This window comes from Ictidomys tridecemlineatus, chromosome 11, assembly GCF_052094955.1.
Source record: "Ictidomys tridecemlineatus isolate mIctTri1 chromosome 11, mIctTri1.hap1, whole genome shotgun sequence".
NCBI lineage: Eukaryota > Metazoa > Chordata > Mammalia > Rodentia > Sciuridae > Ictidomys > Ictidomys tridecemlineatus.
In genome coordinates, this window is record NC_135487.1 from 24,684,303 (window position 1) to 24,700,226 (window position 15,924).

At 33.7% G+C, this 15,924-nt stretch overlaps 1 protein-coding gene across 14 annotated transcripts in view; it reads left to right on the forward strand.

Moving 5' to 3' along the window:
• Positions 1–15,924, forward strand: part of Zmym4 (zinc finger MYM-type containing 4) — a 145,714-nt gene that overhangs the window by 52,289 nt on the left and 77,501 nt on the right. For 8 of the 14 annotated variants that reach the window (XM_005317794.4, XM_078025898.1, XM_040288358.2 and 5 more), the window contains one exon: positions 5,209–5,254. The exons of 1 other annotated variant lie outside the window; for it this stretch is intronic. In XM_005317794.4, the coding sequence (XP_005317851.1) occupies positions 5,209–5,254 (46 nt within the window). Of the gene's footprint in view, positions 1–5,208; positions 5,255–7,310; positions 7,503–8,227; positions 8,312–15,924 lie in introns of all 14 variants that reach the window. 5 more of the 14 variants (XM_078025900.1, XM_040288361.2, XM_040288360.2 and 2 more) reach the window with 2 other exon arrangements.

Genomic DNA, 15,924 nt, shown 5'->3' on the forward strand with positions numbered 1-15,924 from the left:
GCGGGGGAAGCATCTAAAATACAGAATGAACAAGAAGCACTCAAACCTAAGTTTAGTAAAACCATGGTATCATTATGAAGCTGAGTGTTACATGTTTTTTTGTTTTGTGTTTTTTTTTTTTTGTTGTTTGTAATAGGGTTTGAACCAAGGGTGCTTAGTTATTGAGTCACATTTGCAGCCCTTTTTATTTTTTAAGACATGGTCTTGCTAAGTTGCTTAAGGCTTCACTATGTTGGTGAGGTTGGCCTTTAACTTGTGATCAACCCGCCTTAGCTTCCTGAGCTTCTGAGATTACAGGTGTGGGCCACCACCTGTGGGGGGAGCTCCCCTGGACACCCAGGGGAGAGGGTTCTCCCCGCTACAGGGGAGTTTGTTTGTTGTTTGTTGTTACCCACTTGGTGAGATACAGGCCAAGAAGATATTCTGGGATGTTGCCCAATATTTGAGAGTTACGTTTGTGTTATTTGCTTGTATAATGTTAATTGAGTGGTCATCAGGAGATTTGAATTAAAAGCAAAATTTAAAAATCCATCCAAAACTAGACTGTCCTTTAATTAATGCTGTACCATCACATGTGCGATTTCCTTTGAAATGAGGTGACTATATAGTGTATTTTTAATCCTGAGGGATTAAAAATGTGTTATTTGTTTAACACACATACACATGTGTACACATATGTGTTTATATATATAATTTAAGAGTTTTACTATTAGTATTGAGGATTGAACCTATGGGTGCTTCATCATTAAACCACATTCCCAGCCCTTTTTAATTTTTATTTTGAGTGCTGGGCTTGTATCTCGGTGGTGGAGCACTTGCCTTGCACCTGTAAGACACTGGGTTTGATCATCAGCACTACACAAAAATAAATAAAGAAAGAAGGAAGGAAAGAAAGAAAAAGAAAAAAAGAAAGACATTGTGCCAATAAAGAAAGATATTGTGTCCATCTTCAACTAAATTTTTTTATTTTTAAATTTTGAGACATGATCTTGCTTGAACTTGTGATCTTCCTTCCAGAGTTGCATGTACCATCATACCTGCCTCAGAGTTACTCTTTTAAAATTACAAGTACATGTGCAAATAACATTTCTGTATTTAATGTTGTTTCGGTAGTGTCTTTCAGGTTTTTAATACCTAAACTTCATTGTTGTATACTTCTCAATATATTTGTACAGTATTTTCATTTGTAATTCAACATACTGTGAAAATCAGTCATTTTATATAGAGTGCAGTAATTTTTAGTATAAAGTTGTCTTCCCTCAGGCAAAGTTTCACTTTGTTCTTTTTCCCATTCTGCAGTTTCAGTTACTCACAATCAACTGTGGTAAATTGGACATTCCAGAAATAAACAGTATATAAGTTTTCTTCTTTGTTTCCATAGGCTCCTTATCCCCTGCCTCTCCCCATCCCCTTTCTTTTGACACCCCCCGGGTACTGAACTGGGCACCTAGACACTGAGCCACATCCCTATTTTGTATTTTAGTTAGAGACAGGGTCTCACGGAGTTGCTTAATGCCTAGCTAAGTTGTTAAGGCTGATTTTGAATTTGCGATCCTCCTATCTCAGCCTCCTGAGCTGTTGAGATTATAGGGTATGCCATCATGTCTTCGGCTCCCCGCCACACACAAACTTTTTTTTTTTTTTGCAGTATGGGGATTGAGTTCAGGAGCATTCACTGAATTAAATTTACAGATATTTTTACTTTTTATTGAAAGACAGGGTCTTGTTAAATTCCCCAGGCTAGTCTTGAATTTGTAATCCTCTGCTTCTGGATTTGCTGGGATTACAGGCATGCATCCTTGAACTGGGCTCATAAATTTTAAATTGTGCCCCATTCTGAGTTATGTGATCAAATCATTGTCCATCCTGTTCCATCCTGCATGGAACTTGAATCATCCCTTTGTCCAGTGTATCCATGCTGTAAATACTACCTTCCCATTAGTCACTTGGTAGCAGTCTGGATTATCAGGTATCAGTGTTTATTTTCAACCAACTCTGAGATAGTAGGCATGTCATAGTGCCTACATCATTCATCTATCTCATTTCATCTCATCAAGTGGACATTGTATATCTTTGTTTATCACAAGAAGGTGGGTGTATAGTACAATAATATAAAATGAGAAGAGACCACATTCATATAATTTATTATAGTTATAGTTGTTTTATTGATAGTTGTTGATCTCTTGCTCTGCCTAATTATAAATTAAACTATCATAGGTATGTAAACATAGGAAAAAGTATACTAATATAGGGTTCAGCGCCATCCATATTTTTAGGCATCCACTGAGGGTCTTCAAAAATATCCTCTGCTGATAAGGGGGAACTGCTGTATTCACCGTTGTACATATCCATTAGTAAATTCTTTCCTGATTCTCCCTCATGTTCTTGCCCTAGTCTTGGGCAGCCACTAATCTGTTTTCTTTCCCTGGGATTTTCAAATGTGTACCCATTTCCAGCAAAAGAGACTGGAGATAATTTTGTCTATTTGTAAACAGGCCTATAAATTGTTTGGTGATCAAGAAAAAGGCAATGTTTTGGGGCTGGAGTAGTGGCTCAGTGGTAGAGTGCCTGCCTGCCATGTGCAAGGCACTGGGTTTGATTCTCAGCACCTCACATACGTAAGCAAATAAATTAACAACTAAAAAATATTTAAAAAAAAAGAGACAATGTTTTAGTGTTTGCTTTTGTTTTGAGAGATAAGGAGGGAAGGAGAGGCAGGAAAACAAAGAGTCTGATTTTGAACCTGTAGAGGAGGAACTTTAATTCTAAAATCTTTTGACATTTTGAAAGAGTGTTTTCTGAAGTTTTAACACCCGATTCTTTCCTCCCTCCCCCTTTTTTTCATACTGAGAATTGAACCCATAGGGTGCTTTTCCACTGAGCTACATCCCCAGTCTTTTTTATTTTTTATTTTTGAGACAGGGTCTTACTAAGCTTCTGAAGTGCTCACTAGGTTGCTGAAGCTGGCCTCAAACTTATGATCTCTTGCCTTAGCCTGCTGAGTCACTGGGCTTGCAGGTGTGTTCCATCATATCTGGCAACACCTGATATTCTTTCTGTCTAGGTATATTTTCTGAGCATTTATCAGTTGCTATTTCTTATATCCAGAGTAATTTTAATTATTTTCCCCATTTTCATTTTAATATTTTCCATGTGAAATTGTAGAGGGTCTAAATTACATTTTTTTTTCTTTTTTAGAACAATATGGAAGTTATTCATTGTTTGTGTTCTGGCTTAGATAAGAGATACCGTTTCCTATGGAATGGAGTCTGTTCTTAGGAGTTAGGTTTAATAGTTCATCAGGGGAAAAGATTATGTCCCACACAAAATTCCTTAAATCACTCATAAATTATAGACATACTTCCTCTTGGTATTATTATCAGTGCCATTTCTTTCCTTATAGCATTGTGCAAGATTGTCCTTTCACTGGTTGAACATAAGATAAATTGCCTCTGGGCAATATTTTATAAAAAGCATATTAACATTTTTTAAAAATATGGTGTGTACTCCCCTCCCCCGATGCTAGTTTATGCATTTAAAAAAAACTGCTCTTACTTTTGGAATTCTGAAGTTTGATCAGGATGTATCTTTTCCTCCTTCTCCCATTACATCTTTGTTATCAGCTGGGCTCATTGAATCTTAGAATTCATATTTTTAGTTCACATGAGTTTTGTTTTAGTCTTCTACTTCTTCATTATTCCCTTCTTTTGGGGTGCCATATAGTGTGTGTGCATGCGTGTATATATTTAAGAGTGTTGATGGACATAATACCTTTATTTTATTTATTTTTATGTGTTGTTAAAAGATTGAATCCAAAGTTTCACACATGTTAGGCAAGTGCTCTACCACTGAGCTACAACATCAGCCCCTTGGGGACTTTGGAGATTGCTGTAAGACCTATAGTTTAATCTTCATGTCACTCAAATTATTGTTTCTAGTTTTTTGTATTTTTTTAATTGATCAAGAATTTTTCCATTATTTTACCCAAAAAGTTTTTATTTTGGCAGTCATTTTCTTGTTTCCAAATATTTTTTTTCTCATGACCTCATGCAATTAATGTTATTATTTTTTGTGTGTAACCTCAGATTTAACTTAACACATTTCTTAGAAGTTTCTTTATTGTAAATTACCCGTTTTCTTCTTGAGTGGTTTTCTGTTTGTTTACTTTGAACCTTCTCTTCCACGGAATTAATTTATTTTAGAAACATGGAATATTGTTTATTTATATTGTGCTCATATTATTAATATCAGGTACTGTTTATCTATACCTACTATATTTTCTTTGCAGTTATGTAGGTAGTTTGGTAATTCTGTTTCTGTCTTGAATGGAGTGGCCAACTCTGGGCAAGGTTTATCAAGAAGTGATGTTCTTGTGTTCAGGAGTCCGGAATATTAAGATTTCTTTAAGGAGTCCTTTAAAGACTCAGGGTGGAGCATACTACTTTCTTTAATTCCTTGGTAGAATTACCTATGTTATAATTTCTTTTCCCTCTGTGTCTGTTTTTAAGGTCTAGAATTTCCTCAGACTTGACTCTACTTCCCTATAATATGATTCACTTTCATTTTAAGAACAACAAATTTCTGCCTTTAGCCTAAGAACAGAAATTGTCATTGCCAATTGTTCTGTTAAGGTTTTTTTAATATATATTTTTTAGTTGTAGGTGGACACAACTACTTTTAGTTGTTATTTTTATGTAGTACTGAGTATCGAACCCAGTGCCTCATGTTGGCGAGGCAAGCGCTCTACCACTGAATGACAACCCCAGCCCCTGTTTAGTTTTGATAAGTTTTTACATAGTTCTCCTTAAGAGTTGGTAAGTTCTTAAGAGTTAACTATGGTTATTATTATTATTACAGATATATATGATTATCCTCTTATGTGATTTATTGTAAGAGTGATTAATAAGAGAGGGAATGTAATGTATTTCTTGGGTTTGGTTTGAAGAACTGTTTTTGTTCATCCTAAATTTTATTTTACTCCATTTGGAAATGTTTTTGTTTATGTTGTTCATTTGCATAATTTGGCTTGAAAATTAGAGCTCCTTGGGGAATAGGGAAGGATACAAAGAAGTATGAATGAAGAATGTGAGAGCTGGGGATAATAGCTGAGCTGGCCCTGGGTTCAATCCCCAGCACCAAAAAAAAAAAAAAAAAAAAAAAGATTATGAGAATAACATTACTTTTCTCTTTCCTTTTTTGCTTTTTCAGTTTGAACAGAAAAGTGGTGCAGTTTTTGATGAAATTGTAGAGAACTGTAAGTACCATTTGAAAAATAATCTTTAGATAGATGAAAGTCTAGACAAAGCATTTAGCATTAGGAGTGGTTAGTGCTAATTTATGTGATGAACCAGTTATATTTAATCTAGATCTCATCACATCCTTTCAGTACTTTTAGCAGATTAATTTAAATAATAAGAGTCTTGCTTTTTATTTTCCAAGAAATATTTTACTCTCAAGTTATTTATGTGTTGAAGTATAACAACACTTTGTGCTAGTGTGAATTATATAGAAAAGTATATTTATTATTTTAAAGGTTTCTACTTTTTTTTACAGCATCTTTCAGTGTTCTCTTTAGAATCTTTGTACTGTTGTATTTTAAAGAATTCTTTTTATGATTATAAAAGTAATACATTCAACTTATAGAAATCAATAAAGTAGAAAGTAAAAACCTTTGTCATTACCATTCGCTAAAGATAACTGGCTTTAAGAGTTTAATATATATCTTTCCAGACTTTTTTCTATGAATATATATGTATATATACACACACGTGCGGGCATACACACACATATAGTATATGGGAATTTTTTTATATGTGCAGGAATCGTATGAATGCTATTCTTGCCTTTTTTCTTTCAACTGCATAGAAATCTTTCTGTGTCAATGGATATAATCCTTTTGCATTCTTTTAAATGGCCACGTAATATTTTATTCTTTGGCTATATTGTAATTGAACCAGCTTCCTCTTTTATACATATGTAAATTATTTTCAGTTTTTCATTATTATAAACAATACTGGGTAAGTTTTTCTCTACATGTCTTTGTATACTTGTTAAGGTGTTTTTGTAGGATAAATTCTAAGAATAGAATTGATAAATCATTAAAGGATGTGTTTGCGTTTGTTTATGGAGTGTAACTTTTGTCAATTAGAATTCTTCAGCGGAATGTACCTTTCCTTTCCTTTTTTTTTTTTTTTTTAAGTTTTCATCTACCAGAAGAATCTATGAGTACCTTGTTTCTTTTTGGAATTTGCTAATATTTTTGAATATTTACATTTTTTTAAGTTAGTCTTAATTTTTTGTTATTTGATATCAATAGTTTAATTCTTCTCTTCAGTGGATTTAATTATTGTTGCTGGCAACAAAGTAGATTAGCTAGTTTATCTAGAAGAAACACTTTGGTGTAAATTTGGTATTCCATAGAATTTAGAGTGGAGGTAAAAAAACAAATTTCCTCCAGTGTACTCAGCAAAAGATATCAGCCTATCCTGTCAGAGAACAGTTATATACCAATGACTTTTAGTCTTTCTGTTTAATTTGTTTTTAATTTCAAGTTCCTAGAAGAAACATTATTGATTGGACCACGCTGATTCTGATGGTCATCTTTGAACCAATTATGTATCGGGAAAACAGTCAAATGTTAAAGCAGAGCTTTTAGGACACGTTCCTCTGCCACTATTTCTTATTTTCATTAATTTTTTATTTTGTTTTGTTTTTGTTGGATTGGTATTCGAACCTAGAATTTTATGCTTGCTAGACAAGTACTCTACCATGAGCCACATCCCCAGCCTTCACCAAATAATTTTTTAAAAATATTTTTTTTGTAAATGAACACAATACATTTAATTAATTAATTAATTAATTTTATGTGGTGCTGAGGATTGAACGCTAGGCAAGTGCTTTACCACTGAGCTGCAGCCCCAGTACTTACCAAATAATTTTTGAATACCTGCTCTAGACATGTCTATGCTTAAGTTTGTATATTGGTAATGGAAATGAACCAAAATTTCCGATGAAGGTTTTAATCTGATGCTCTGTTTTTTAGTTTTTGCAATAAGAACAATCTTAAAAGTGGCAACAGAAATTTATCTTAAGAGCTGTAATCAGGGCTATAGCTCAGTGGCAGAGCACTTGCCTAGCATGTGTGAGGCACTTTGTTCCATCCTGAGCACCACATAAAAATATACAAATAAAGGCATTCTGTCCATTTACCATTACAAAAAGTTTGTTTGTTTTTTTTTAAAGCTATAATCAAGCGGCTGTAACTAGAGTCTTATACTTAACATTTATGTTTATTTAATTTTTGGTACCAGGGATTGAACTGAGGTGTGCTTAACCACTGATCCACATTCCCAGCGTTTAAAAAACAACAACAACAACAGCAGCCAACAAACAAAAAAAGAGACAAGGTCTTTCCAGGGTGTTTAGAGACTCCTTAAGTTGCTGAGGCTAGCTTTGAATTAGCAGTCCTCTTGCCTCATCCTTCCAAGCTGCTGGGATTACAGGTGTGTGCTACTGTGCCTGGCTAAGAAGGTTCTTCCTTCCTCCCTCCCTTCCTTCCTTCCTTCCTTCCTTCCTTCCCTTCCTTCCCTTCCTTCCCTTCCTTCCCTTCCTTCCCTTCCTTCCCTTCCTTCCCTTCCTTCCCTTCCTTTCCTTCCTTCCCTTCCTTTCCTTCCTTCCCTTCCTTCCCTTCCTTCCTTCCTTCGAATTTTAATATATATATATTTTTTTTTTTTTAGTTTTTTCGGTGGACATAACATCTTTGTTTGTATGTGGTGCTGAGGATCGAACCCGGGCCGCATGCATGCCAGGCGAGCACGCTACCGCTTGAGCCACATCCCCAGCCCTAATAGGGCTTTTTCACCCCACTCTCTCAGGACATTGTTAAGCTAGAGAAGGGCTAAGGATGTAGCTTAGTGATAAGAGTTCTTGGCCTTGGGTTTGATTCCTAGCACTGCAACAAAACAAAACAGAACAAAAAGAACAAAACTGGAGATGTACAAGCAGTTTTATACCAAATATCAGATATAAATAGTACAGTATTTCCCTTTTTCTCTCCGTTTCTGGTAGTTTGCCATTAAAAGGATATTGGAAGGGGTTGGGATTGTGGCTCAGCGGTAAAGTGCTTGCCTAATATGAGCGGGACCCAGGTTCGATTCTCAGCACCATATAAAAATAAAGGCATTGTGTTGTATCCATCTACCTAAATTTTTTTTTTTTTTAAAAAAAGGATATTGGAAGCAGAGAAGTGACTCGTTTTAAGGGAACACTTAAGCCTCTCTCCATGAAGATTTAGAAACATTATCCAGGATTGGTAAGGGCATACTGCTATCTAATAATATTCAGGATACCAAAGATGGTTTCAAGGCCTAACACTTTGTCTTGGGATAGATGTCTAGAAAGAAAAGAGATTTATCATATTCTAAATTGACTTTCCAGAGATACAGTATGTTTAATGAATGGGATTTAAAAGAAAAAAGGCTAAAACATTTTTAAAAAAATATTTATTTTTAGTTGGACACAATACCTTTATTTTATTTATTTATTCTTATGTGGTGCTGAGGATCAAACTCAGGGCCTCGCACATGCTAAGCAAGCATTCTACCACTGAGCCACAACCCCAGTCCAAGGCTCAACATTTTATGGGTATGAAGAGAAGGTGTGGTTGCCCATCTTGTTCATTTTTCAGGAGAATGTGTGCTGTGGGTTTTTTGTAAGATTGACAATAGAGAAAGTGACTGATAACTGTGAATCATTCATGTTCCCCCATCTGTTAATAGTTTATGCGAAGTGTGAAAGAAGTTCAAACAGTATAAAGAGATTTTTTAACGTATTCACGTAGCTATTTTCTTAAAGACTTTTCATTAAATGACTCTGCAATAACCAACTGATCATCCAGCAATAGTTAGTTAATTTTGTTTGTTTTTCAGTACTGGAGATTGACCTGGGACTTCAATCACTCAGCTACATCCTTTTTATTTTTTGAAATAGTCTCAGTGGGTTGCTGAGGCAACTTTTTTGCCCTCTTGCCTCAGCCTCCCTAGTTGCTGGGATTACAGTTGTGCCCAGCTTAGCAATGTTTAATTTTCTAAAGATAGAGCAAGTTTATTGAATATAATAAACTTGACAACTTCAAAGGAAAAGTAAAAGCATTATTGATTTGTTCTTGAAGATGTTGTTTGGATGAAAAAATCTATTTTGATTACTTGCAGTGTACTAGTTTGTGGAAAAACCTTACATGTATTATTCTTTAAAATGTCTGATATTTATTATTTTTGGATATTAAGCTCAACTATATAATAGAAACATGATAGAAATTTATTTCTCATAATCAAGAAGCCTCGATTATAATATGGGTTTGTAGTTTTCAGGAATCCAGGGGCCTTCAGCTTTCTGTATCACAACCTTAGTGCATGGCTTCCATTTTCGAGATATCTTGGTGTTCTGAGATGGATGATGTTCCCTGGGGAGGAAGGAAAAAAAAAACACACTTCTTAACACAATTAGGACTTTTTTTAAAATGGAAATTCTACCTGTGTGATTGGGTGTACATTTCATTGCCCAATCTAGCTTCAAAGAAAGCTGGAAATTATAGTCCTGTAGCTGAGCCTGTTGCCAAAAATAAAATTGAGGATCTCTTAGTAAGGAAGAGAAGGAGAATTGTTATTAGTGGGCATTATCTGTCATAGTAACCATTTGGATGAAGATAATATGGCTGTCTTCATTTACTAAGGAAAAAAAACTTAAATCGAGATATCATTTAGCTTTTAATTGGAGTCAGGATTTGAATGCAAGTTTACATAACTCTAAAGCCCTTCCTTTTAAATGTTTCATTATCTATTTCTGAATTGCCCTGTAATTCATTGGAGTCACAGTTTTTTGAGAATAACAATTATTTGATAGAAATAAAGGTATTTGTAAAGTAACTTTTGAAACATTTTAAGGAGTATTAACTATGATTGAGGATTTTGTTGTTGCTTATGGGGGTCTGAATTATATCTGCCTTATCAGTATGGTTCAATTTAAGAAAATTGATACAATTTTAAAAAAAGTAAAATGTAAGAAAACAATAAAAAGAACCAATAATTGAAGTTTTCCCCTTTTAACCAGAACTGTTTACATATTTTTGTTTATATCGTTTATTGTTTAGTATTTGAATTCTTCCAACATTGTGAAAGACTATTGTCCTTATAAAAATGTTGAAAAGAAACCTAAAGTTTCTTTAGGGATGTAACTTGATAGAGCCTTAACAGAAAAACACCTCACAGTTCTCTACAATTTTTAATTCATTAAATAAAAACAAAGGTTCTTCTTGAATTGAGCATATTGACCAGTAACCAGTATAAAGATGGACTAAACTAATTTTTGTTTTATTTCTGTATTTTTGTGAACAAATTACAGCTATGTTTCAGTATTGTTATCAATAATATTGAGTAGTGTCAGGGAAACTGAAGACTTAAGTTGTATGTGGAATTTAGTTCAGGTTGGTCAGTAAGATTAGAGGGTGATAAAAAACCATATTGTAAACGTTTTGAATATAAGACGATTCTGACCTGTTTCTCCAATGGAAGATGAAGAAATAGAATGTGACCATTTAGAACACGTGTACACAGAAACATATGGATGAAATAATCTTATGACTATTGATTATTTGTTAACTTAATTGTGTGTATATTTAAAACTTATTTATGTTGAATTATTTAGAAAATACACTTGGACCTCCGTATTCATGGGTTCTGTATCTTTTGATTGAGTAAAACTCAGCTAAAAAATATTTGGGAAAAAATTGCATGTGTACTGAACTTGTAGTTTTTTTCCTTGTCATTTCCCCTAAACAATAGGCATAACAACTATTTACATCATATTAGATATGATAAGTAATCTGGACAACTTAAAGTATACAAGAGGATTTGCCTAGTTTACTTGCCAATACTATGCCATTTTGTCATATAAGGAACTTGAACACCTGAACACCTTGAGAGTGTTTTTTTTTTTCTTTCCTTAGTACCAGGGATTGAACTCAGGGGCACTTGACCACTGAGCCACATCCCCAGCCATTTTATATTTTATTTAGAGACAGGGTCTCACTGAGTTGCTTAGCACTTCACCATTGAGACTGGCTTTGAACCAGCCACTGGGATTATAGGTGTGTGCCACCATACCTGGTACCTGTAGATTTTTTTTAATCTTAAGTGTTGGTCTTACCATAGTTTTCCAGGATTTTCTAAATTGTGTAAGATAGAACATATCTTGAATTTGCATTCTAATTACTACATGCAGTTTAAACCACCTGAAATTTGATGTAAAATATTAACCATTTTATTATGCTCAAAGACTAGGTGGCTCAGGTATTTAGAAAGGGATCACTCCCCATCCCAAAACAATGCTTGGATCTTGACAGACGATTTGGAGGCTGGGGGTGACTACAGTAGCCTGGAATAACCTGGAAGTATAGTCTGGAAGTTTATTGACTTATGTCTGGTGCATGGGCTAGGAGGACTCAAAGTATGGAACAATGACTTGAGCACTGGAAAATAGTCTGAGCTTGCTTTCCTCATAACATAGTCTGACTTTTTTTAATGGTGGCTTAGGGTCGGTCCCACACAAATTAGTAATTCAGTGAATAAGGCAGAAATTGGATCATCTTTTTTTAGTAGAACTTCAGAAGTCTCAAAATATCACTTCTACCACATTCCATTGGCTACAGGCAAGTCATAGGCTTGCCCAGGTTCAGAAGAAGTTGCAGAGTCTTCATCTTTATAGGAGGTGGTCTAGGTCACATTTTGGAAAGCACATGGGGTGTGACGTAACGTGGCCATTTTTATGAAAATACAATGTGCTGTCACAGCATGGAATTCTGCAATTGAATATTGCATTCTAAACCATAAAGTAGGTTTTAAAAAATTTATGCTAGGGGGCTGAGGATATAGCTCAGTTGGTATAGTGCTTGCCTCGCATGCACAAAGCCCTGGGTTTAATCCCAAGCATTGCCCCCTACCCCCAAAAAATCATACTGTATATCTGTAAATGAATTTCCACAGTATTAGTCACTTCCTGTAATACATACTCACAAATTGCATGAATCTGTTCATGTATGATTTTTTTTTTTTTTTTGGCATTTCTGCTGGTTTGTTCTTTCCACGTCATCAACCCTATCCCTTTTCACAATTCACTTAAACAGCTTTGTAGGTAGCCTTCCATGTTCTTATCAATGTTCATAAAATTATTAGCCATAAACATACATAGATAAACATACATAAGAGTTTTGAGTAATATTTTGTTTAGTAAAAGTGGGATCATATTAATAAATGGGATTGATTCAAACTAAAAAGCTTCTTCTCAGCAAAAGCACAATCAGTGAGGTGAATAGAGAGCCTATAGCTTGGGAGCAAATTTTTATGCCTTGCACATCAGATAGAGCACTAATCTCTAGGATATATAAAGAACTCAAAAATCTAAATACCAAAAAATCAAATAACCGAATCAATAAATGGGCCAAGGCACTTCTCAGAAGGTGATATACAATCAATCAACAAATACATGAAAAAATGTTCAACATCTCTAGCATTCAGAGAAATGCAAATCAAAACTTCTCGAAGATTTCATCTCACTCCTGTCAGAATGGCAGCTATTGAGAATGCAGACAACAATAAGTGTTGGCGAGGATGTGGGGAAAAGACACCCTCATAAACTGCTGGTGGGACTGCAAAATGGTGCAACCTATATGGAAAGCATTATGGAAATTCTTTGGAAATACTGGGAATGGAACCACATTTTGACCCAGCTATTCTATTTCTCGGTTTATAACCAAAGGACTTAAAAACAGAATACTGCAGGTACACAGCTAATCAGTGTTTATTGCAGCACAATTCACAATAGCTAAACTTTGGAACTAACCTAGATGCCCTTCAGTAGATGAAATGATAAAGAAACTGGTATATATACACAATGGAATATTACTCAGCATTAAATGAGAATAAAATTATGGCATTTGCAGGCAAATGGATAGAGTTGGAGAATATAATGCTAAGTGAAGTTGGTTAATCCCAAAAAACCAAATGCCAAATGTTTTCTCTGTTATAAGGAGGCTGATTTATAGTGCGGTTGGGAAGGGGAGCATGGGAGTATTAGAGGAACTCTAGAGAGAGCAAAGGGCTTGGGGAGGGGGAGGGAGGAAGCATGGAGCAGAAAAGGAAGCATGGAGCAGTGGAATGAGATGGACATCATTATCCTAAGTACATGTATAAATATACTTGGTATATTTACACAATGGTAAATATACTTTGTATTCAACCAGAGATATGAAAAAATGTGCTCAATATGTGTAATATGCATTCTTCTGTCATATGTAACAAATTAGAATTATAAACAATTTTAAAAAGTGGAATCATACATACTCAGTTTTACTTTTCTTTTCCAAAAGTACTTCATGATACCTTTCCATCACAATTGGAATAGCTATAACTCTTAAATTATATAATGTTTTAATTTAAGTCCACAATAAGTCTTTTTCTGCCTTGTTCTTAAGGCATTTACATTGTTTTAGTGGGTTTTTTTTCTCTTTTGCCTTGAAAAAAATAATGCATTTAGAATCCTTTAATATATGTCCTTATTTTTTTGCGATTTTTGTATTTGTGCATAGATTCTAAAGAGTAGAGATTATGGGATAAAGGAAATGCCTAATTTTAATAGGTATTGGTGGACTTCTTTTAATCTTTAAACCTAACATTTTAGCCAGCAGTATATAAGAATACTTTGTCCCACTCATTAGTATATATTATATCTCTTTGTAGTATTTGGCAGTCCAGTAGATGTACGACATCTGAGTTAACATTAATTTGCATGTTCTTCAGTCTTATTGAATCAATATGTTTAACATTTGAACTTGTTCTCTATTGTCTAGCCATAAATATTTGTTGAATATCTTTTGCTTGTTTTTCTACTTTTTTTTCATGCTAGGTTGCAATCTCGTTTCATATTATAATAATTGTTAAGGTGAGTCATAGCATATTAAAGTAAATATTTTAAAGAAAATTTGGGTATACGCTTAAAAAGATAGACAATCACTGTATACCTTCAGTGTTTTTAACTTTTGAAATGCATAACTTAAGGCTCTTGAAAATGGAGGCTGGTGTCCTGATTTCTCTTATTTAACTGTCTTTTTTGTTATCTTTTGTTAAGTAAGTATTTTAATATTTAAAAATTTCAGCAATTTGAAAAATAACATCTGGATTTGTAGTCTTGGTTAAGGAAGTTTTTCTTATCTCTTGATTATATGGTGTCCTAGAATTTCTTAGAATTTTTAGAAATCTATTTTTATAAATTATTAAATAAGCACAAAAATATAATGAGAGATTAAAACAAAATCATTGGCTTCGCTGCCTAACTTTAAAAAAGTATATTTTGGGGCTGGAGTTATGGCTCAGCGGTAGACCACTCGCCTCTCATGTATGAGACCCTGGGTTCGATCCTCAGCACCACATAAAAATAAGTAAACAAAATAAACATAAAAAAATGAGGCTTTAAAAAAAAAGTCTATTTTCATACTTTTGATGCCAGTTCTCCAGTCCCATATAAATAACCAGATCTTCATAAAGTAATCACTATTCTAAACTTTATTTCCTTACTTTTCAAAATTGTTTCACTATATTATATAATATCTTCATTTTACTTGCTTTTGAGCTTTGCATTGTTTTGAATCAAAGTGTATATGTTACCCTTGCTTTTTTTCCATTTTATATTCCTGAGATTTGGCTGTATTGATGTTTGTAGTTTATTCATTTGTCACTGACATATGATAATTCATTATGTAAAAATGTCACATTTATTTATCTGTTTATTTAAAATTATGTTAAAAACATAACAAAACTTATCACCCCAAACCATCATAAGCATGAAATTAAGTAGTGTTAACTGTATTCACATTGTTCAAGATGAACCCTTGCATCTTATTATTGTTCACTGAAACTCTGTGTTCAGTGAACAATAAATCCCTATTACTCCCTCTTCCCAGCTCCTGACAACTACAGTTTTCTTTTTGTTATTAAGAGTTTCACTTCTTTAGCTACTTCCTATAAGTAGAATCATACAATATTTGTCTTGTCTTGTTGACATATTAACTTAGGATAATGTTCTTAAGTTTTATCTTTGTTGAAATGTTTGTCAGAATTCCTTATTTTTTAAGGCTGAATAATATTATGTGATATGCACATATCACGTTTTATTCATCTATTCTTTGATGGGTATTTGAGATGTTTCTACTTCTTTGCTGTAATGAATAACATTGCAGCAAAAAATGGGTATCCAGATATCTCTTTGGGATGTTGACTTCATTGGTTTTTTTTTTTTTTTTTTTTTTGGCTGTTTGTTTTTGTTTTGCAAACTCAGAAGTGGGATTACTGTATCACATATAATTCATTTTTAATTTTTTAAGAAACTACCTCACATTTTTCTACGTTGATTAGAAGAATTCACATTCCTACCAGTGTTGCAGAAGGGTTTTAATTTTTGTACATCATCAATACTTGTTATTTTATTTTTGATAGTGTCTATCTTAATGAGTATGAAATGGTGTCTCATTGTAGTTTTGATTTGCATTTCTTTAATTATTGGTAATGTTGAGCATCTTTTCATATGCTTGTTGATCATCTTTGAAGAAATGTCTCTTAAAGTTATTGGCTATTTTAAAATCATTGGTTTTGGTTTTGATGAGTTGTAAGAGTTCTGTATAAATATTTCCCTTTATCAGATATATGATTTGTAGATATCTTTTCTTATTCTGTTGGCTTTTTTCTCACTTTATTGATTGTTTACTTTGATATAAAGTTTTCAAGTTAAATGTAGCCCATTGGTAGAGCACTTGCCTTGCATGTGTGAAGCATTGGGTTTAATGCTCATTACCACATAAAAAATAAATACAATAAAGGT